General features: G+C 32.3%; 2 protein-coding genes and 1 pseudogene across 4 annotated transcripts in view; all 3 read left to right on the forward strand.

Moving 5' to 3' along the window:
• The window catches only part of LOC108745880 (jmjC domain-containing protein 4), a 37854-nt gene that overhangs the window by 3481 nt on the left and 10550 nt on the right, over window positions 1-23823 (forward strand). Inside the window, exon 1 of one of the 3 annotated variants that reach the window (XM_018482281.1) lies at window positions 12875-12892. The exons of the other annotated variants lie outside the window; for them this stretch is intronic. The gene's annotated coding sequence lies outside the window, so the exon portion shown is untranslated. Of the gene's footprint in view, window positions 1-12874; window positions 12893-23823 lie in introns of those variants that run through there. 3 annotated transcript variants of the gene reach the window in all.
• On the forward strand, window positions 16638-17163 carry LOC108745864 (annotated as a pseudogene).
• On the forward strand, window positions 17425-17793 carry LOC108745865 (putative uncharacterized protein FLJ37770). Its single transcript, XM_018482260.1, has one exon. The coding sequence runs from the start codon at window positions 17425-17427 to the stop codon at window positions 17791-17793; it is 369 nt and encodes a 122-aa protein (XP_018337762.1).

The raw sequence follows: 23823 nt of genomic DNA on the forward strand, positions 1-23823 counted from the left end.
AAATTGGCAATTATATCATTCGATAGAGCAAAGTTTTAAGCTTTAGAAATCTGTATCTTTAATTAATACGATGATTTGTAACGCAGTTATGAGTTGTAATGTTTTTTTTTACTTAACCCGCGAATAATTCAATAATAAAAAAATCACTTTTTTTAAAAACGAATTTTTAGGGAAAACTTTAAACTTTCACGTTAAAAATTTCGCAATGAATATGTTCGGTATATAATTTTAAGTTAACAAAATTTGAAATGAATTTTCCGAACAATTTAATATTATTTAACACACGATTAATTGTGTAAGCATATTATATAAGCGCAATGGAAAAAAGAAACAAATGTTATATGAGGTTTGATTAGAAATGTTTTAAAAGTTATAAACAGTTGTAATGGAACATGAAATAGAAAATAATAGATTTTACATTGCACAAAATATGGAAACGTACATTTCATGCATGGAAAGATCGAACGTTTATCTCGTGAGAATTAACATATTACTTACTATTTTTAAATGATTCAGTATTATTCCGATCTGTGTGAAAATATATGATATTCGTTTACTTCTAAGACAAAACTTCTGCACTCAAAAAGATTATAGCTGTTAGATTTCCATTGTCGCAAAATAGTAACTGCTGTCAAAATATCAATATTTCGCTAAAATATCACCAAAATATTTTATTTCAATATTTGTTCTTGACTTAGCAATAAAGCATACTTCATATAACTTTTTTTTTCTAATTCCTACATATTTGTTAGATATAATGTTCCCACAAAGAGAAGTTGTCCAATAAATCCCAAAGCACCTTACATGCATATATATTATATGTAAATTATACCATGTGCGTGTATGTGTGAGTATGTGTATGTGTATTTATTAATGTATTTACATTGTACGTGATCGATCGATCAAGAAAAATCGTAAGGAAATTAAAAAGAAACATTATGTATATAAAACTCTATACTTGTAAAAGTATCAAATTAAAAAAAAAAATACTTTTTTATCAAGTTACTGACTGTTGAAGGCATAATTTTAAGGATCATATAGAACAATGTGATCTTTGTTAAAATACAGAACCATAAACATAAAAATTTTTCGAAAAACAGCATGTTACAATACAAATTTCAAGCTTTAAAATGTTTTTTTATCTTTGTCTGCGATGACTTTTACCGAGTTTTGATGATCTGATAACTGTGCAATTCTGAACGCTTTGAAAGTGTTCTCTTGAATATTTTACATATTACTTGTGTAACATCGCAAAATTATTAAACAATTCTTAAGAAATAGATAAATGTCTGCAATAATATATACGACTGTACTACAAACATAAACATTATTATAAAATATATTTTAATATGAAAGTTTCAACAAAATAATACTTTACAATCTAATACATCCAATATCGAATGTTCTCTTTTTGGTTTTATTAGATAACTATAATGTATCTGAAAATGATATCAATTATACGTAATCCAAAACGAAATAAACTGTATGTTCGCTGCCATAATAAAATGTTAAATTAATAATATGCAGAAATAAATATAATTTAATTTTTCTTTGCAATAAGATAATAGTTTTCAGTACATTTTATCTATTCTATCGATTGCAAAATATTAGATCTGTTTTCTGTGGCTGAACCATTTGTACACTTTTGAAATCTAAAGTGAGATAAGTACGTCTGATATTTGGCGAAAGCAAAAATTAAAGAAAGTTTTCATGCAATCTGGTACAGGAATAAAAAAAGGATCTTATTGAATAATATTTAAATATAACTTGAATTCACTGTTTATTTTCTCGCTTTTAATGTCATAATTTCGGATAGCAATAGTGGAGCATTAAATGTTAAAATGGAAAACTTTGCATTAAAATGATTTAAAGTTGATTTAATTTAATTAATGTTAAAGAAAAATGATATTTCGTGCTGGAATGATTCGACATAAACACATCACGTAAGAATAATTCTTTGACATCAATGAAAAATGTCAACTTTTAAGAAAACTTGCATTTTTTTTTCTAAAAGAACTACAAATGTCTAGAGGATTCTTTTCAAACATGGATACACAAATTTATTTTAGTTTTCCAAGTGCTTTTGAATTCTTTTTCGTGCAATTTGATCAAATTTGAATAAAAAATTGTGATTATATTTTATATTTTTCCTACGAAATACTTAGACTTCCTTATATAGTGTCACGATCGAAAAATATTCTTTACTTTTAAATGCAATTTAAAATTACACATATTTATTAGAAAATACAATATAAATATATTTCACATTTATTTATTTAAAAACTTCGGTACCTAAAGTAGACTATAGTTTTTATTTAAATTGATTTTCTGTTTAAATTGATTTAACTAACATAATACTACATCAATTTTATTTGCTTGGATACGATATTTTATCCAAACGAGAGAAAAATTCCGAAATTAGTTATTATAGTAGAATATATAATACAAGAGGATAATAGCGTACAATATGAAATGGCAGTCTTATTATATCAAGTATTATTATCACTAATAATAGAAGGACGAGCTCTCGTTGTCTTATAATTAGTCACCTTTGGTGCGCCTAGAGTGAAGGAGGCAGCGAGAACGTAGTGCGAGAGAGTCAAAGTTAGTCCTCTTCTACCGCCTAAAACAAGCCTTGCTGGCCGAAGCACAATCGCACGCGAATATGGGCTCAGGCCTTTGCGAGTGTTGCGTGACAGTGTTGTCACGACAGTGCCGCTTACCGGTGTATCCGCGTATCTCCGTCCACATAACGTAAAATGCCGTAGCAATAAGCACAATATAATTAGAATAGATTGATAATTATTTTAGCATCCCAACTTTTCCAAAAATTGTTAAGACTCTGTCACTGTAACAATAAATATATAAAAATTCATGTATTTTTCGTATATGTCTTATTATACGTATATTCAATATGACTGCAGTAAAGAGTCAATTTTCATAACTTGAGATAAAATAGCGGTAATACTTGATATAATAAGACTGTCATTCCATATTGTACGCTATTATCTTCTTGTATATTCTATTATAATAACTGGTTTTAGAATTTTTCTCTCGTTTGGATAAAATACTGTATTCAAGCAAATGAAATTAATGTATTATGTTAGTTAAATCAATTTAAATAGAAAATCAATTTAAATAAAAACTATAATCAACTTTAGGAAGTTTTTAAATAAATTAATGTGAAACATATTTATATTGTATTTTCTAATAAATATGCGTAGTTTTGATTGCATTTAAAAATAAGGAATATTTTCCGTTCGTGACACTGTATAAGGAATTCTAAGCATTTCGTAGGAAAAATATAAAATATAATCACAATTTTTTATTCAAATTTGATCAAATTGCACGAAAAAGAATTCAAAACCACTTGGAAAACTAAAATAAATTTGTATCCATGTTTGAAAAGAATCCTCTAGACATTTGTAATTCTGATTTAAAAAAAAAAATGCAAGTTTTCTTAAAAGTTGACATTTTCCATTGGTGTCAAAGAATTATTCTTACGTGATGTATTTATGGTATTAGAGTTGAATTATTCCAGCACAAAATATCATTTTTCTTTAACATTAATTAAATTAAATCAATCAATTTAAATCATTTTAATGCAAAGTTTTCCATTTTAACATTTAATGCTCCACTATTGCTATCCGAAATTGTGACATTAAAAAAGCGAAAAAATAAACAGTGAATTCAAATTATATTTAAATATTATTCAATAACAGATCCTTTTTTTATTCCTGTACTAGATTGCATTAAAACTTTCTTTAATTTTTGCTTTCGTCAAATATCAAATGTACTACCTCACTTTAGATTCCAAAAGTGTACAACTGGTTCAGCCACAGAAAACAGATCAAATATTTTACAATCGATAGAATAGATAAAATGTACTGAAAACTATTTTCTTATTGCAAAGAAAAATTAAATCATATTTATTTCTGCATATTATTAATTTGACATTTTATTATGGCAGCGAACATACAGTTTATTTCGTTTTGGATTACGTATAATTGATATCATTTTCAGATACATTATAGTTATCTAATGAACCGAAAAGAGAACATTTGATATCGAATCAAAAGATTGTAAAGTATTATTTTGCTGAAACATATTTCCATATTAAAATACATTTTATAACAATTTATTGTTTATGTTTGTAGTACAGTTTCGAATATATTATTGCAGACATTCGTCTATTTCTTAACAATTGTTTAATAGCTTCAAAGTTACAAAAGTATAATATACGTAAAATATTCAACAGAGAACATTTTCAAGGCATTCAGAATTGTACAACTATCAGATCATCAAAACTCGGTGAAAAATCATCGCAAAGATAAAAAAACGTTTTAAAGCTTAAAACTTGTACTGTAACATATTTTTAGATGTTTTACAAAAAATTTTATGATTCTATATCTTAACAAAGATCACATTGTTATATTCTTAAAATTATGCACATTCAGCCAGCAGCTTGATAAAAAATATGTTTTAAAAAAATTTAATATACTGTTACATAAAAGTATAGAGTTTTATCTATACAAAATGTTTCTTCTTAATTTCCAATTTTTCTTGATTGATCGACCACGTACAATGTAAATACATTAATAAATACATGTACACACACTCACACATACGCGCACATGGTATATAATATATATGTATATAGAGTGCCTTGGGATTTATCGGGCAATTTCTCTTTGCGGGAACATTATATCTGACAAATATGTAGGAATAAGAAAAAAAAAATTATATGAAATATGCTTTATTACTAAGTCAAGAACAAATATTGAAACAAAATATTTTGGTGGTATTTTGGTGAAACATTGACATTTTGATGGTAGTTACTATTTTGCGACAATGGAAACTTAACAGCTATAATCTTTTTGAGTGTAGCCTTTATCTTAGAGCTGAACGAATATTATACATTTTCACACAGATCAAAATGATGCTGAATCGCAAAAAAAATAAGTAAAATATTAATATTCGCACGAGACAAACGCGATCTTTCCATGAAATGTACGTTTTCATATTTTGCGCAATGTAAAATCTACCAAATATGTCATTTATTCATAAATGAAAGCTAATGTTCAAAACTTAAATGAAGCTTAAACGATTTATCCGATTAAAACTTTTGCTCAAGTGTATGAGGTACAAGATTTAGGAAATCGGTTAAGATTGGTGGTTATGGCACATAGAAGAATCAAAATTATTAATCAAATTTTTGAAGATGCCAATTCAAAAGTAGAACACAATATGAAAAATACATTTAATTATTGCATTTGCATATTGTACAATAAAGTGACATTTTATAGAAATTTAATGTTCTGTTAACTGATAAAAATTTTCTTATATAATATTATATATTATAATATAGAGCTATGAACCATTTTTGCTTCAGCGTTGGATAACTCGATGAAAAAAAATCGAACGGAGCTTCGTAACAAAGCAAATTAAAGGCAAAGATTCGCTCTTTCAAATGATGTAAATCGCATTTGTATACAATTTTTAGTCCACTCTGTGGAACTCCGCAAATTTCGTAAAAAATTTTAAGATTTTATATCTTTATTTATGTTTGTATAACTTCATGAAATCTCCATGAGATTGTTTTTTAAGTAGCGATCTGAAAAGTAAACGTTTCAACCTGTAAAATGCTAGAATAAAATCTTAATAAAATTATACTCATTCGACATGTTTTTACGAAAGAATCTGGCAAAAAACCCGGCTTCGTAAATCGAGTTATTAAGCGTTAAAGTTGGAAACTTTAGAGATTATATATCTGTCATCCCGACTCAATATAGCGCTATGTATACGTTCTGTTTTATACAAATTCACTGCTTTAAAAACAAAAATCCATTGCTTTAAACACACAAATTCTTTGCATTAGCAATGAATTTGTGTTTTTAAAGGCCAATTTCACCAACGCCGATCAAGCTTAATCGTAACCCGCCAACGGGAAAGAAACGAACTTTTTAATGTCAACCATAGACTGATTTTGACCGTAATTAATAGTTTCATAGAGCGTTCACACCTTGACGGAAAAGCAGAACGCGGAAAAGCGGAAGCCAATCAAAACTCACAGAAAAACAGGGGATCGATTCTTGAAACGAGGGAAAATTACAAAAGTAAGCGAATTAATTATAATATAATACTGATAATTTCGTTGGTCAACACCTAGTAAATTTTTATAATTTTCACCTTGTTTAAAGATACAGAATCGATAGGCAGAAGCGGACAAACGGAATGTACCGCCTACTACTACCGCGAGTTCCGATTAGCTTCCACTTTTCCGCTTTCCGCTTTTCTGTCAAAGTGTGAACCCGGCCTCAGAGTGCAGTCCTATAGTGCGGAATTGGTGAAACGCTCGTAATTGATCGTGGTTTTATTCAGCCGATTTCGTTTCGCTAAAATGTGTTTTCCTATGTGAAATTTCCGGAACGCGCAATTAGCGCTGACCAATCACAAGAGCCTTCCCGTAGATCACTTTCATCCATCAGAATAGCGATTGTCATTAGCTCGCATTGATTGCGTATCTGCAAGTTCCGATCCATGGGATATATAAAACTAAATTTCTGTGGATTGAAAATCACACAATCATACAGAACATTGCCTTGTCTTCATTTTATGTACCCATTTTGATTTCGATTTACATCCGAGAGAAGAGAGATTTATAGCATATTCGGTCTGAGGAGATTTGTTCCAATCTGGGTTGGATTAATGATGTTAGATACTTTCTTATTGGTAGAACGAGTAACGTCAGCAGAATATTATCCAATCCAAATTAGTGCAAATCCGCTCGGGTCGAAAACGCTATCAGAGATTTTAGATTCCACTCGAGTGTTACCCAGATATCACTCCATTCTTGTTATTTACTGAATATTAAACAAGGATGACATAACACTCAGAGAACACCCAGATGGGAATTCGAACACACCTCAACATGTTGATTAATCATGCGCGGCCAATAAATTTGCGCAACAGAAAATGGCGAAATCGGCGGAATGAAGCCATAACCAATCACGAACATACCGCAGTTCCGCATCCCTTGGGAGCGCACCCTTGGGAGAATGGTGCGGAATTAGAGGAATTAGCCGTTTTCTGTAGCGCAAATTTATTTTTTTTGCAGATTCCGCCGATGCCTGCATGTGTGCGTATACATGTACTACATATGTATACTTATAAAAACTAACCTCGTTAAGCTGATTCAATCGTGCTTTTGAATATATCTTATCAATCAAAATTCTTCTTTTTCATGAAATAAGAGGAAAGGAAAGATTCTGATTCTTATGCACTATGCGTTATGTGTCATGCAAAAGTCTGCTGTGGCCTTATTTCTTTGGCAGACTCCGCCGACGCTTGCGTATACACGGCAGGAATGATGTCCCTCGGAAAGTAGTTTATTTCGTGTCGATGATACAAAGCAAAATCCTGTTTTCTGATTAGTTGCAGTGCGTCATACGACGCACGTCGGATCCAATATGAATGTAGCAATTGATCCGAAGGAATTAATTTCCTATGTCCCATTGAGCGGAACTTGCGAATGCAGAATCAATGCGAGCCGCTATTTCAGTAGATCTAAACTAAATAAAGCAGAAGAATGAAAATTTTATTGCAGTGTCTACAGTGTATGCTTGCATCGCAATATTTCGTCGATGTGACCAACTTCTGAACCTGAATAATCATCGATTTCAAAGACTAATCACGGTTCATGAGATAGAGCGACACTTTTTTTGTCAAACTTTTAGTTATTTTTATGCGAAAACGCATCGATGTGCTCACAGTTTTTCGACGACAATCTCGATATTTGGATATACCTAGGCATTTAATTATGCGACAATATATCGACTAAAAGTATTTTTATCAATATTTGATTTGAGGTAACCAGAAAACCCAATATTATATATAATATAGCTTTAACCACAATCGCACTTATTCAACACCTCCGCGATCGCGTGATCGTAATAATAATAACGTCAATAACTTCAACTTATAATCTCTGCAGAGTGTAGAATGTGCAGAACCGTCACAGCGCTGGCAACGCTTGCCATGTGTGATGTGACCATACATTGCTAGCGCCACATTTGCCTCTTGTGTAAACTTTAGGAATCTAATTTTATTGGCTGTGTTCTGAAATTAATTGCCAGTACTGAAAAAATTATAGTGCACGTAACGTAAACTGCAGATTTTCAGTACTGACAGTGAATTTTGAAACACAACTTTAATTGTGATACGATTATTTTTGTCGAAATTATGAGGAATCAAAAGTCACAGAATGCTTCTTTTTATTTAATGCAAAATAAAAAAATTGTAAGGACATTTAAAAGAAAACAGTTTTGTAGCGGAAACTTCAAATTTTCATGATAGATAGTGAAAAATTTTTACAAATTTATTTTGAGTACGTGACAGACCTACAAAGCGAGAAAAAAATTTTTAACTCTTTCAGCTCGTAGTTTTATATATATCAAAATTAGAATTGTATATATCAGAATTTACATAAATTCAAAAAATATAATTAGCTTTTGAATGTAGAGATGTCATACTTCTAAACCCTTTTCCTAAATGTAAATTTCGTTTATTTTTAACAAAGATGTACATACAATTTTGGCTAACAAAATTTGAACCGAACAACTTATTATAATAAATGCTGAGATAATAAATGCTTATAATAAATGCTAAGACATCTTGTATACGCACGCACGCACGCACGCACGCACGCACGCACGCACGCAATCAATAGCAAGTGTTAATACTATATCTACACTTTAGCAGCTAGCAAAAGAAAAATTGCGTACATCTAAATATATGTAAAATACATATAATTATACTTATGTTTAGCTCACATTGAGATATATATGTATGTATATATGTACACATATATCATGTATACATATATACATATATGTATATATGTATATATATATATATGTGTGTGTGTATATATAATATATATATGAAATACAAAAAATAAAAATTATAGCAATGGTTTAGAATATTGTGTATAAAAAAAAATTATTTATTAAGAAACGATATTTTTTTTATCTGTGTTCCAGATGATAGAAATGTATATATTATTATATAAGATAATTAAAAAAATCTCAACTTTTTTGTATAAGTACTTTAACGACGTATTATGTAAAGTTTCTCACTATGATACAGAAATTGCATGGTTACATTGTTCCGTAAATAAACAAAGTATTTTAGGTTGACACTCTTGACATTGTTTGAATTTTTGCGTATAAAAATTGATACGTACCATTTGGTACAAGCACATACAGTTAATCAGTTAGGTTCATCAACCCTTCTTTTAATTTGTTTTATTGTTAACAAAATATATTGTTTCCTTATTTACAAAACATTTAATTTTTGCATCGCAACGAAACTTATGATTGCATTTTAAATACTTAAAGTACTTACACAAAAAAAGTTTAGTTAATTTTGTCATTTTGTGTTTCAAATTTTAGTATTGTAATAAGAAAATAATAACAATATTATTCCACGAGTGCTTTCTATTGTATATTATGATCGTGCGTTTCGCAGGTTTTCTCCGTGTTCAGATTTATTTTTGGAATGTCAATGTGAATCTTGCAGTCTACTTCATTAGGGCGAAGAGCAGCCTGATACTAAGCTGTTCCTCCGGGCTGTTTCCCTTTATATTACGCTGTTTGTTGAAGTGGTGAAGGGAAAGAAGAGAATTGTGAGGGGGGGGGGGAGAGGTGAAGGAATATATAATATTCGATCAGTTTTCAATAACCGGGAAAATAGTCTTTCATATTTTATTTATGTTGTAGTCATTATCTCTATTTAGATTGTTATGATGTTTTTGTATCTCTATGGCTTCTCTATACTTTCTTGGAAAGTATAATGTAATGTTGGCTATTGTGTCGTTTTGTCAAACAGTATTTGATGTCCTGTTTCGATGTTGTATTCTGATAATGCCGACTGTGTGGTGTGTTTTAGCCTGATATCACGGTATTTTTTTTATCCGTAGGTTGACCATTCTTCTAGTTTCTCCAATGTATGTCCACAGGAATAAGGTATTTTTTATACTCCTGCAGAGTTGAGTGGAGATTTTTGATCTTTAGGATTTCTTAAAATTTGTCTTATGGGTGATTTGAAGATAATTCGGATATTGTGTTTGTGTTTAATATTCTGCTAATCCGATCTGTTGTTCCTCTGACATATGGGAGAATGGATAAGATTCTTTTGTCTAGTTGTCTAGTGTGTATCAGAAACCGTTGTCTTATTTGCATGTTTATTGATTATTTTAGTTATAACTTTTTTGTTGTCCATTTTTCTGTAAAGCTAGTTTTAGGTGGTTAAGTTTTGTCTGTAGATATTCTTTGTCAGAAATGGTGAAAGCTCTATGTACAATTGAGTTGATTGCTGACTGTTTTTGTGCTGGGTAGTGGTGCGACTCAGCATGTAGATATCTATCTGTGTATGTTGGTTTCCTGTACACTTGATGGCTTAAAATATCGTCGCTTTTTTAGAGACAAAAACATCTAGAAAGGGGAGTTTTCCGTTTACCTCTATGTCTATAGTGAAGTGGATATTTGGATGTTGAGTGTTGAAGAAAATAAGAAATTTACGGAGTTCGACACTGCCGTGTCTCCATCATGAATGTGTCGTCTACATAGCGGAACCAAACTTATGATTTTTTGGCTGCTTTTCTGAGGATCTTTTTCTCAAAATGCTCCATGAAGATGTTGGCGATTACAGGAGAAATAGGAGAGCCCATTTCTGAAGTTTGTTCATAAAATTAGTTATTATAGGAGAAGTAAGTGGTTGTTAAGCAGTGCTCTATTAACGAAATGAAGTCGCAGGGGACTTCATATAAAACCTTTATTATGTTTAATGTTTAACTTTTATTGGGACTTGTGTAAAAAGAGATTTTACGTCAAAACTTACAAGCGGATCTGTAGGATGTAATCGGATTTTTTTTATCTTTTGTATAAAGTTTGTTGAGTTGCTTATGTGTGATTCGGATTTTTCAGTGAGAGATTGTAGTAGGTAGAGGGTTTGTGCTAGGTAGCGGGATAAGAGAAATTAGAAAGCGGGATCTCCTATGTATCAAAGGAACAACAGATCGAATTAGCAGGATATTAAACAAACAATATCCGAATTATCTTCAAACTCAAAAAGATAGAACAAATCTTAAAAAATCCTAAAGATCAAAGATCTCCATTCAGCTTCGCAGGAGTATACAAATACCTTGTTCTTGCGGACAAATATATATTATATTAGAGACCGGGAAAATGGTCAACCTACGAATAAAAGAACATCAACGTGATATCAAGTTAAAACCTGTCGCACAACATTACATTATACTTTCTAAGAAAGTATGTATAGAGAAGCCACAGAAATACAAAAACACACCCTAACAGTCTAAATAGAGATGATAGCTACAACATAAATAAAATATGGAAAACCTTCTCCCAGTTATTGAATATCGATCAATTTCCCTCACCTCCCCCCCCCCACAATTTTCTTTTTTCTCTCCACCACTCCAACAAGTAGCGTAATATAAAAGGAACGGCCCGGAGGAACAGCTCAGTGATGGGAGATGACAAGAATTCGTCTGCTCTAAGAAACTTTGTGCACATGGGTAAAGCTGAGCAGTCTTAACTGACGTACACATTTCATGTATTATAAAATCCCTAATAACGATGTCAAGAAAATTATTGGGAGAAAAGGAAGGTTTTTATTAAAGATACATAGCGTGTTTATGAATAAATAATAAATTTTGTCTTTTATTACGTCTGCAGCCGATTTATCATATGAATATCAACATATCGTTCGGAGAGATAACATTCGAGAAAGTCACTATAATGACATATAGTATCTAAGAGGTTAAAAGAGGAATAATTCATTACTATAACCTTAATTTAGGATAAAATTTAGAATGGGTTGTAAAGTGGGACAAAGTGTTAAAATTTGAGATTGTCCCTCTTAATTTGGAACGGTTAATCACTCAGATGTACCGGAGCCCCAAAAGCACCCGTATGTTCCATCATTGGATCGAGCTGCTACGTCATTTTACGCATGCGCACAAAGTTTACTAGAGCAGACGAATTCTTGTCACCTCCCATCACTGGAACAGCTCAGTATCAGGCTGCTCCTTGCCTTGATGAAATGGACTGTAAGGTTTACGAAACGTTAATATTCCAAAAATGGATCTGGAATCTGGACACGAAGAAAATCTAAGAAACGCATAATCTTTATATAAAATAATAACAAATAAAGTAAATAAACTATAAAAATGTGTTTAATAAAAATAAAATGTTTGAAACACAACTTTCATATGTATATAGTTATTTATTTAAAACATAAATATTACCACATTATTAAAAATGAGTATAATATCCCTGATGAAAATCATAATTTTTATACGAATTAGAACATTTTTCAGAAATAGTCAGAAATATTTGAAAAGTTTATCTTCTCTCAGAATTTTTTATACAAATAAATGCTGAAATATTCTGAAATTTTTCATCTTATAAGAAAAAATATTTTTGAATTTTATAGAAATAACATTTTATTAGAAATTATACTTACAAGAGATCTTAGAAATCTTACGATATTTCATAATTAACATATATGAAAAATTCTGAGAAAAAATGTAGATTTTCTGAAAAATGTTCCAATTCGTATAAAAAATAGGAAAAAGTTATATAATTATATAGAAATTCCGAAAAAGTATATAGAGATTCTGAAAAATTACATCAAAAATTCTGAGAAAAATTTTCACCAGAGATAACCTTAATGTTAATACTTTTAAACGAAACAAACATCACGCGCATATAAGATGGCAGAGATAAATATTTCTGATCCACAGTTTGTGAATGTAGCACATTATATGAAACAAATATCGATTTATCATCTACAATCTTGAAAAGTGGACGTATGTACCCTCAGAAATGTGGATCTTGCTATGTAATTTACATCCATTTTGTCAAGGGGCATGCGCAACAGCATTTTGCGATTACCGGTTTTGAGTCATCATGTCTTCTCTCAGATTTCTCTGTGCTAAATGCTGTTCGTGAAGCCAATAGGGCGATAACGTTAGCAAGCTTCATGAACGATTGTAGCGTAGCGTTAGTATCGTTTTAGGCCTTGCGCAATGGAGGAAATATTAGAAACCGGAATAGATATTAAGAGTTTAACTTATCAGAAATCGTGTATTTCGACGTAACTGGTATCTGATAGGTTAAAATCTTAATATCTATTCCTAATATTTCCTCCATTGTGCGCAGGGCCTAAGGCTGCTGACTACTCAACTAAGAACTTTACATTAACGGTGGCGACACTGAATCAGACGGCGGTCTGGCGAAACCGGTAGCAACACATTTAAGCACAAGTCCATGTTGTGTGCTCACCTGCGGCGCGCTGAGAATGAACGAGACAGAGACAGTCCTTCTCACACTAGTTGTTTCAAGCGACCAAAAATGTTTTCTCGGCAATCTCGTCCGCTCAGCGGCACTAGGCATCAACAAGGGGCGGTGGGCATTTTTAAATAACATACAAGTTTTAATAAATTGTAGTAATAGTGTACCCCTCCCGTTAATCCAGAATAGTATAAATCATGTTAAAACGCAACAGTTTACGAAATGTTTAATCGTTTATAATTTTTCATGCACGTTATATAGTATATCCCTTCTTCATAAATTTGAGTAACAAGAATAGTTCAATAGAAGTAGAATTTTACTGGAAAAAAATTATAAAGTAGCATTTCTTTTCATGAAAATCTTGAAAGGCCATCAGAAAAGAAATGTATATGTTTGAGACTCGAGACTTGTGAAGAAAATATGCGAAAAAAAATCGAATTGCAAAAAGCACGTTTTTTGTTTATAAAACGAAAGATATTGATTGTATGAAAAAAAATTTAATATGAAAAATGTAGGTATTTGAAATACCTACAAAATGAGATGTGGAACATTAAAATTGATCTATTAGTTAAATAGAAAAAAAAATACCGAAAAAGCCTTTTTTTCACTCACTCTTTGTTCATTGAGATTAAACAAAAACATAAAGCTTTGAAATTCTCATAAAATGTAGCCCTCGTAATGACGAACAAATCTAGCCCTGAACAAGCCTGAAACGTTCATTAGTTTTTGCAAAAAGCCATTTGTTTTTTTTTTTTCACTAAAAACTTGTCTGCGGAAAACTTAATTTCTTCATCTTTGAGCATAGCAATTTACAAAAGTGATTTTTTTTCTTCAAGAGTTGGACTATCGTACACTTAGTAACAAAACGATTTTTTGCAGTTAAATTATTATAAAACGACTTTAAAAAGTGCCTTTTTTCGTATAAAAAAATGGAATAATTCCGTTAATATGCATTATATCATAGCTGTGTGAAGCATTCGACAGCTGACATTTTTTTACAAATTTAAAAAAAAAAGATTATCCTTCGATTATTAGGAGCCGAGATAACAATTTTTTTCAAAAAATTACGGTGGCTTTAATTTTTAAGATTAAGAGTTCCGGCACTAATTTATCAAGGAAGAATTGAATTTGTTAAAAAATTCTCGAACTTTTTGCTGCCGAAAAAGTTTTTTTAAAACCGTTGGAAAGTTAGGAACGCGGGCGAGGCGGGCGGAGGATGGGGAAGATTGGACCGCTCGGCGACTCTCGCGTATCTAATTTCGTGCGTAAAATTTGCTAAATTTACATTTTCTCAGTAAATAAATTGATGTAGAAACATGATTTTTTTAAATCTGGGGTAGCTCGACGAGATATAAACAAATAGTTTAATCAAATGTTTCGCAAAATAATTGTAACCATGAAATTTTTAGTTTTTTGTATCTTGAATTTTTATTTTTTCGGTTTATTACTAAAAAAATCACGTTTAACTATTGAGTTTAACAGCACGTCTGATTAACAAATTTAGATCACATTAGCTACGTTTCTTTATTTAATATGCCGTAAAAAGTGTCCAATTTAGGACTAATGATTTGAACCGGGTAACAAGTTACCCGAATTATCTGGATATTCGCTCATTACTTGAAACCTGCGGATAATACCCGGGTATTAATCGTATTACCCGGACGCATTACCCGGTTACCCGTATTAATCATATTACCCGAGTGCCCGTGTCAGTTATATTACTCGATGATAAATGTTATCCGTATAAGTTTTTGTTTTTTGTCAATAAAATGTTATTTTCATGCATTAATGTCAAATCTTTACTTTCTACGATCACACATTCTGGAGCAATCGGAATTTAGATTAATTTAGAGTCATTAATCATGTTTTATCGAAAAAGTTGGATATGGAAGTATGCCGTTCCAGCGGAAGATGAGACAAAAGCAACTTGTAAAATATATGACGACGCTTTGTCATACAATGGATCAACATCAGCATTGAACAAACATTTAAAATATAAACACGAATTATCTTTGACTTTTGAAGACGATAAGTAAGTCCAGGCAAAAAAGTTTTATTATATGAGTTGATAATTATTTATAAAAATATGTAAACAGCACGTTTGTAAGCACGTTTGAGAAAAAGATCGAGTATCATTGTTACATTTAATAATTCCGTTTTATTGAAAAAAATGTTATTAAGATTTTAAAAATAGTCATTTGAATAGTTCTAATTGAATATTTACTTATAGTAAGTAAATACATATATACCCAAAATAAAAAAAATTACACTTCAATCAAATTAATGATACTTTTATCAGATGAATATATGTTTACACATAATAAATATTTAATTAGGAGCATTTAAATAAATATTTTTGTAATTTAGTAAATTTTTTTTCAGTATAGAGAGTTTAATTGTTAAGAATTGCGAAGAACATTTCTGTTTTGTGACGGATGGCTGGTATCCTTGTAAGGAAGGCTCGCTCGCCAAGGCGGCATGTAATCAACGCTGTCTCTCTTGATTGTAATAAGTTAGTTTTATTATACAGTTGAATTCCGTTTTTTTTGAAGCGGTAAACGATACTCATACTAAAAGGTTTGCGACACTTAAAGCGTTCGGTTCGATGCGTACACAGGTAGTTCGCCTTGGGATAACGTTGAATAACTTCGCGTTCGACAAAGTGTTTATTGCGAGTAGTGACGAGACGGGCAAATCTTATCGTAAGCGTTGGTAAGTCTCGCGTATTAGGCTGTCTCACGGTACGCGTATACTGTTCACATTATAGTAGCAGGTAGCGGTTATACGCGACGACGAGTCGGTTTGTTCGCATTTGTTCGCGAATCTGCGTTAAGAACGAGGAGCGATATTTTAACTATATTGATCGGGATCCGGTGGCGAGCTAATTATTTTCACACGAAGCGTGTGCACGATCGACGGTTTTCTCGGTTTGCGCAAGGGGGGTCGCGTGTCATTTTGCGACAAACAGCATGATTAGCACAGGATCGAGGTATGCTCGCTGTTTTAATCGCTTTGTGTCGACGAGCTATTTGTTCGCTCCGAAAATACGAAAAGACTATAACGATAATTCCGGAACAATTTCTTTAAGTTTTCTGTATTTTTTTCGCTAGCGTTGAAACCGACTCATTGGAAGGATATTGAATTTCCAACTCCATCGATATCTAATTCAAACTCTCAGGAAACGCCATGCAAAAAGAAGCGAACAACAGAAAATCACTTCTCTCATACGAAGCAAGAAAAATAACAAGAACTATAGAGCGTATGATTGCAATGTGTCAGTTGCCTTTTTCATTCGTACATAGCGACGGATTCATAGAATTTATGATAATCATAGAACCAAATTACCAAGTTCCATATCCACAAGCTATTCGTGCACGCTTAGAGTTAGCATATGACAAAATTAGAAAAGAAATCACAGAACACTTAATTAAGGCGTCTTCTGTTGCAATTACTACAAACGAATGGTCATCCAGAGCACAAGATGCGTATCTATCCGTGTTCAGTTCATTTCATTAATTTTGAATGGACTTTGCATAATTTTACGTTGGTCACAATACACATAGAAGATCGTCTCACGGATAATTTAGCTGCTACCTTGGAAATCATACGAGAAGATTGGGAGCTTAACAAAAAATTACATTCAGTGGTACATGATAACGCAGCTTCTATAAAAGCTGCGGTCCGATTATTAAACGATGTAAAATGTAGTATCAATTGCAGTGCACATATATTACAATTATGCTTCAAGAACGCCTTAGATACTGAATATCGTAATGTACTACTGTGATCAAAAAGTAAGGTGAATTTTTAATTTAAACTTCCCGCGCTAATCAATTCGAGCAAACTTTTTTATTTTTATGTTGGTACTACTGTTAGTGACATCTGTGGCAAATTTCATGTCAATGTCATCATTAGTCATATAGTTACGCTTGTGTTTTCTAAACTAAAAGTGATTTTGGCGATTTTTACAATGTCTGATTTTGCTGAGCAAAGAAGTGCCATTAAATTTTGTTTGCGAAATGAAATTTCGGCTGCGGAAACGTTCAGAATGTTGCAGAGGGCCTTCGGAGAATCGACTATGTCGCAGAAAAATGTTTATAAGTGGTACAAAGACTTCAAAGAAGGCAGAGAACGTACTGATGACTTGGAACGCCCCGGACGACTATCAACGTCAATTGATGAGCAACACGTGAAGAAAATCAAGGAATTGGTGCTCGAAAATCGTCGATTGACAATTAGAGACCTTGTCGATATGGTTGGCATTTCATTTGGTTCAGTTCAAACAATTTTGAAGGATCACTTGGGCCTTAGAAAAGTAAAATCTCGTTTGGTGCCAAAAACACTCAATTTCTTCGTGAGTTTTTCGCCAAAAATTCCACTCATATCGTTCCGCAACTGCCTTATTCACCTGACTTAGCTCCGTGTGACTTTTGACTATTTCCCAAACTCAAAAGACCACTCCGGGGACATCGCTTTGAATCTATTGAAGAGATTCAACGTGAATCGCTGCGCGCTTTGAAGGCTATACCGGGAAACGACTTTTTGGCATGGTTCGAGGCATGGAAAAAACGTTGGCATAAGTGCATTGTATCGTAGGGGGATTACTTTGAAGGGGATCAAATTGATTTGGATGAATAAATAAAGATTTTTTATTTTATAACAAAATTCACCTTACTTTTTGATCACAGTAGTATGTATAAAAGCAAGCAAAATTGTTAGTTATTTTAAGCATTCGAATATTGCAATTGGAACATTACAAAAGAAACAAATTCAACTTGGTTTGAAGGAAAAATGTAAATACCATTATGTTTAATCTTTTATATAATCGTAAATAAACAACCAAATAAACGGCGAAAGAAGAGTCAATAGGTTAAAAAACATTTAATTAGTTAAAATTATTAGGCGACGATACATGAACAGATACGGAACGGCGCATATAAATGTGTAAATGTATAAAAATGTATAAAAATATAAAAATATATATAACAAGTTTCGGCTACGAGATTGAGCCCTCTTCAGATGTAAAGCGCGATAAAATAAACGATAAGTAAAAAATCAGTAAAAAACAATTCATGTCGCAATTAACATAAAACGTAAAGAAGTAAAATTCAGATGGATCTCAAGAATACGATTGAGCAATCAAGATGTCCATTATCAAAGCCAGATCGCTAGATAAGACCGAAAAAGAACTTGTAAGAAAAAACAGACTTTAACAATTAGAAACGCCGCTATCACGATAAAATCGTAAACTCACCAGTAAACCCGAACGAATCAAAATGATCCCCCGTACATGCAAAGGTGAACCATGTGTTAGCCATAACACACCGGCAATAATGCACATACCAGAGCCGGACATGTCGGTGTCGCTCACGACGTGACCGCTCGCTTAAACGGAACACAACGCACTGAGAGAGGAGAGGAGACGGGCCGACAAAATCGAAAGTCATACTTTGTTTATGATCGGTATATACGCTTTGTGGAGACTTTCGGTGTCAGTTTGTAGATTCAGACTATTTTTTTGTTTTTTGATATGCAACATTTCAGAGATTAGCCGCTTTCTGTAAGAAGGTTCTTCCAGGATTTGAACATCGTCCCATTGAAAGTCATGATTATGAAGAAGTCTATGCTCGGTGATAACGGAGCGGGCAGAAGTTTTGTATCTAATATGGTTACGGTGTTCCGCAATTCTAGTTTTTAATTTTCTGACGATGATTTTACGTCTGCCCGACGTAAGATGCGTCGCAATCATTACATGAGATTTTGTAGACAACATTATTTTTTGATGTACGAAGACAATGCTTTAGCACTCCCATGGGCTCTCCAATATCACCCATAATAGCGGACCGAGTGATGAGGAGATTGGAGACGGTGTCCTTGATGTCGAGCGTTGACACAATATTTTACTATAGATATGTTGACGATATATGTACGGCGGTACATCCCTCACAAATCGATAGGTTACTAAACCTTTCAATTCATTCCATCCGCGCTTACAGTTCACCGTGGAAAGAGGCGAAAATGTAATAAATTTCCTAGATATTACCGTGTCAGTTATTGAAAATCAATGTTATTTAGACTGGTACCGTAAGCCAACGTTTTCAGGTAGATTCTTGAACTTTCATTCGAATCATCCTTTGACACAAAAAAAAGGTACCATCTTCTCGTTAGTCGACAGAGCCTTTTTATTATCTGACAATATATTTCACACTAAAAATTTGACTTTCATTATCAATATCTTACTCTTAAATGACTACCCACTCGATTTTATTTTTGACACCATGAACCAAAGAATAGAAAATTTAATTAAAAAAATTCACAACGTACATAACGTCACAACCGATAATGATGTTACGAAGGAATCTACCTCGTGGCTTACGGTCCCCTTCATTCCGTCTCACACAGAAAAATTTAGAACATTGCGTAAAAATAAAGGCGACATCAGAATAGCTTTCCACAGCCCTAATAAAATAAGCAAGTACATCAGAGTCCAAAAGGACACTTGTCCTCGTACATCAAAAAATAATGTTGTCTACAAAATCTCATGTAATGATTGCGACGCATCTTACGTCGGGCAGACGGTCAGAAAATTAAAAACGAGAATTGCGGAACACCGTAACCATATTAGATACAAAACTTCTGCCCGCTCCGTTATCACCGAGCATAGACTTCTTCATGATCATGACTTTCAATGGGACGATGTTCAAATCCTGGAAGAACCTTCTTACAGAAAGCGGCTAATCTCTGAAATGTTGCATATCAAAAAACAAAAAAATAGTCTGAATCTACAAACTGACACCGAAAGTCTCCACAAAGCGTATATACCGATCATAAACAAAGTATGACTTTCGATTTTGTCGGCCCGTCTCCTCTCCTCTCTCAGTGCGTTGTGTTCCGTTTAAGCGAGCGGTCACGTCGTGAGCGACGCCGACATGTCCGGCTCTGGCATGTGCAATATTGTCGGAGTGTTACGGCTTACACAGGTTTACCTTTGCATGAGCGGGGGATCATTTTGATTTGTTCGGGTTTGTTGGTGAGTTTGTAATTTTATCATGATAACGGCGTTTTTAATTGTCAAGGTCTGTTTTTTCTTATAAATTATTTTTCGGTCTTGTCTAGCGATCTGGCTTGGACAATGGACACCTTGATTGCTCAATCGTATTTTTGAGATCCATCGGAATTTCACTTCTTTACGCTTAATGTTAATTGCGACATGAATTGTTTTTTACTTATTTTTTACTTATCGTCTAATTTTTTTTTCGCGCTTTATATCTGAAGAGGGCTCAATCTCGTAGCCGAAACTTGTTATATATATTTTTATACATGTTTATACATTTACACATTTATATGCGCCGTTCCGTATTTGTGCATGTATCGTCACCTAATAATTTTAATTAATTAAATGTTTTTTTAATCTACTGACTCTTCTTTCGCCGATTATTTGTTTGTTTATTTACGTTTACATTTAAGAGTCTTTACATCGTTATTATCTTTTATATAATCTTTTTATTTAATCTTTTATGTAATAAAAGATATAAATAGATATTTATGTAATAGATAGATTAGAAATAATGCTCTCCAAATCAATTAACCGTCCGATCTTCCCCACTCCGCACGGCGCACTGCCTCGCTCGCATTCCTCAACTTTCCAACGGTTTTAAAAAAACTTTTTCGGCAGCAAAAAATTCGAGAATTTTTTCACAGCAAATTCAATTCTTCCTTGACAAATTAGTGCCAGACGGAACTCTTAATCTTAAAAATTAAAGCCACCGTAATTTTTTGAAAAAAATTGTTATCTCGGCTCCTAATAATCGAAGGATAATCTTTTTTTTTAAATTTGTAAAAAAATGTCAGCTGTCGAATGCTTCATACAGCTATGATATAATGCATATTAACGGAATTATTCCATTTTTTTATACGAAAAAAGATACCCACTTTTTAAAGTTTTATAATAGTTTAACTGCAAAAAATCGTTTTGTTACTAAGTGTACGTGATAGTCCAACTCTTGAACAAAAAAAAATCACCTTTGTAAATTGCTGTGCTCAAAGATGAAGAAATTAAGTTTTCCGCAGACAGGTTTTTAGTGAACAAATTGCTTTTTTGCAAAAACTAATGAATGTTTCAGGCTTGTTTAGGGCTAGATTTGTTTATCATTACGACTATATTTTACGAGAATTTCAAAACTTTGCGTTTAAATCTCAATGAACAGAAAGCGAGTGAAAAAAAGGCCTTTTCTGGTTTTTTTTTCTATTTAACTAATAGATCAATTTTAATGTTCCACATCTCATTTTATAGGAGTATTTCAAATACTTACATTTTTCATACTAAACTTTTTTTCGTACAATCGATATCTTTCGTTTTATAAGCATAAAACGTGCTTTTTGCAACTCGATTTTTTTTCGCGTATTTTCTTCACAAGTCTCCAGTCTCAAAACATACACATTTCTTTTCTGGATTATTGGGAAGAATACACTATTACTACAATTTATTAAAACTTATATGTTATTTAGAATGCCTCCCACTCCTTGTTGATGCCTAGGGCTGCCAAGCGGCCGAGATTGCTGAGAAAACATTTTTGGTCGCTTGAAACAAGTGTGAGGACTGTCTCTGTCTCGTTTACTCTCAGCGCGCCGCAGACGAGCGCACAGATATGGGCCGTGGTTAATGTGCGTTACAGCGCCGCACCACGATAAATGGCCAAACTTATAGGCGTGGAAAAGTGACGTTTTGACGACGAAATTTATATTGCGTGTCATTTCGTTATTATTTGCTTAATTGTGAAAATGTGACTTGTTTCGTACTTATCAAAGTCATAATTATCGATAAAAACTAAAATTATCTTGAAATTTTATATGTAAAAACGTATATTTTACTCAACAGTTGTCGAACCGTGTATTTCTGCCCGAATATAGGCTTATTTTACGTGCCTTTTACGATCATTTACTGACTGTCAAGGGAGGAAGGACAGTTTCCATCGATTTTTACAAGTGTTTTAAAGCAATTTCATCATTTCGTTTCATCGATATTGTCTTTATTTAAAAATGACATGCAACATAAATTAACGTATTATTCCTCGCTTCTGACGTCACAATTCTAACATAGCCGCCGCGATTAGTCAGAAGCCTTAACCAGAGAGATTTAATATTTGAGGTTAAGTTCATGTAAAGCCTTAAACACAATGCAAAGGAGTAGCGATAGCGACAGAAATAACACTTTCAAATCAGAAAATGTATATTCAAGTGTATCTGATTTTTGATAAGTTGGAATCGTGTTATTCTTATCGCTATCGCTATTTCTTCGCATTGTGTTTAAGGTTTTAAGAATTCTGTTTTAGACCATCAAACTTTTCTCTCTAATAATTTAAATTTTAGTTTTATAGAGTATATGTAAACATGAATTTTTAATTTTTTTAAAGTGAATAATGGAACGTAATCTCAATTACAATCTCTATAATGATTTGCCGCTAAGCAGTGAACAATGTAAACTAGATCAAAAAATTAATAATAAAGCAGGGAGCACAGACTCTTGCATAACGCGTAACAAATAAGACATAAGAAATTCAACCAATTCAGAGTTTTTTATTTCATGGAAAGAAAGGACACAAAGGACTTTAATTGATACATTTTTTATGCATTACGTGTTATGCATTATGCAAGAGTCTATGCTTCCCACTTTACACTGAGTAAATTAATCAGATAAAAGAAGGAAACCTTGAGCATCTATTGTCGATTCGAGAAGAAGAGGATGTTTACGACGAATCGTCGGATTTCTAATCTGATCAGTGGTATTCATTGATGTATTTCAAAAAATTTCCTAACCGAATCGGATGGTTGTCTCAAAAGTAATCGAATAGATTATGAGGAGTGCAATGCACACGAATTTGCGTAATGTAATAAAAAGAGTGCGTAAAAACAAACAGATATGTACGTTAACTTTTATTCTAATAATTAATATTGTGTATTTTAAAATATGTATATCAATAATGAAAATATATACAGTTTAATAAAAGAAGTCTGGAAAAGTAAAATATAATCTCACTGTATTAACTTTTAATTATTACTCTAAGTTATAATTATTAATTATAACTTTTAATTATAATCAAAAGATATTAACAATTTTATATATACAATATATATATATTAGGTGTACAAAAAAGTTCTGAGCTTTAGATTTGATACAACCGAAATAACAATTTAAATTTTATATATCTTCCCGCCCTTTTGGGGTTTTAAAACAGTAACATTTAACCTCCTGAAATGCGATACGGTTTGGCGTTTGATGCACATAACCTCAAAAATCAGTAGTGTTCACGATGGCAATTACAAAAGAGCATATTCGATTTTCCATCCACTTCGCGTTTCATCTGAAGAAAAATGCTGCTGAAGCCACTGAAATGATTTGTGCTGCATATGGAGAGAACGCTGTAAGTCATGCAACATGCAAAAGGTG

The sequence above is a fragment of the Trachymyrmex septentrionalis genome, unplaced genomic scaffold (assembly GCF_001594115.1).
Source record: "Trachymyrmex septentrionalis isolate Tsep2-gDNA-1 unplaced genomic scaffold, Tsep1.0 scaffold153, whole genome shotgun sequence".
Classification (NCBI taxonomy): domain Eukaryota; kingdom Metazoa; phylum Arthropoda; class Insecta; order Hymenoptera; family Formicidae; genus Trachymyrmex; species Trachymyrmex septentrionalis.

Excerpts from the sequence above, each read along its gene's own strand:
- LOC108745865 (XM_018482260.1), top strand. The coding sequence starts at position 17,425 with ATGTTGCAGAGGGCCTTCGGAGAATCGACTATGTCGCAGAAAAATGTT.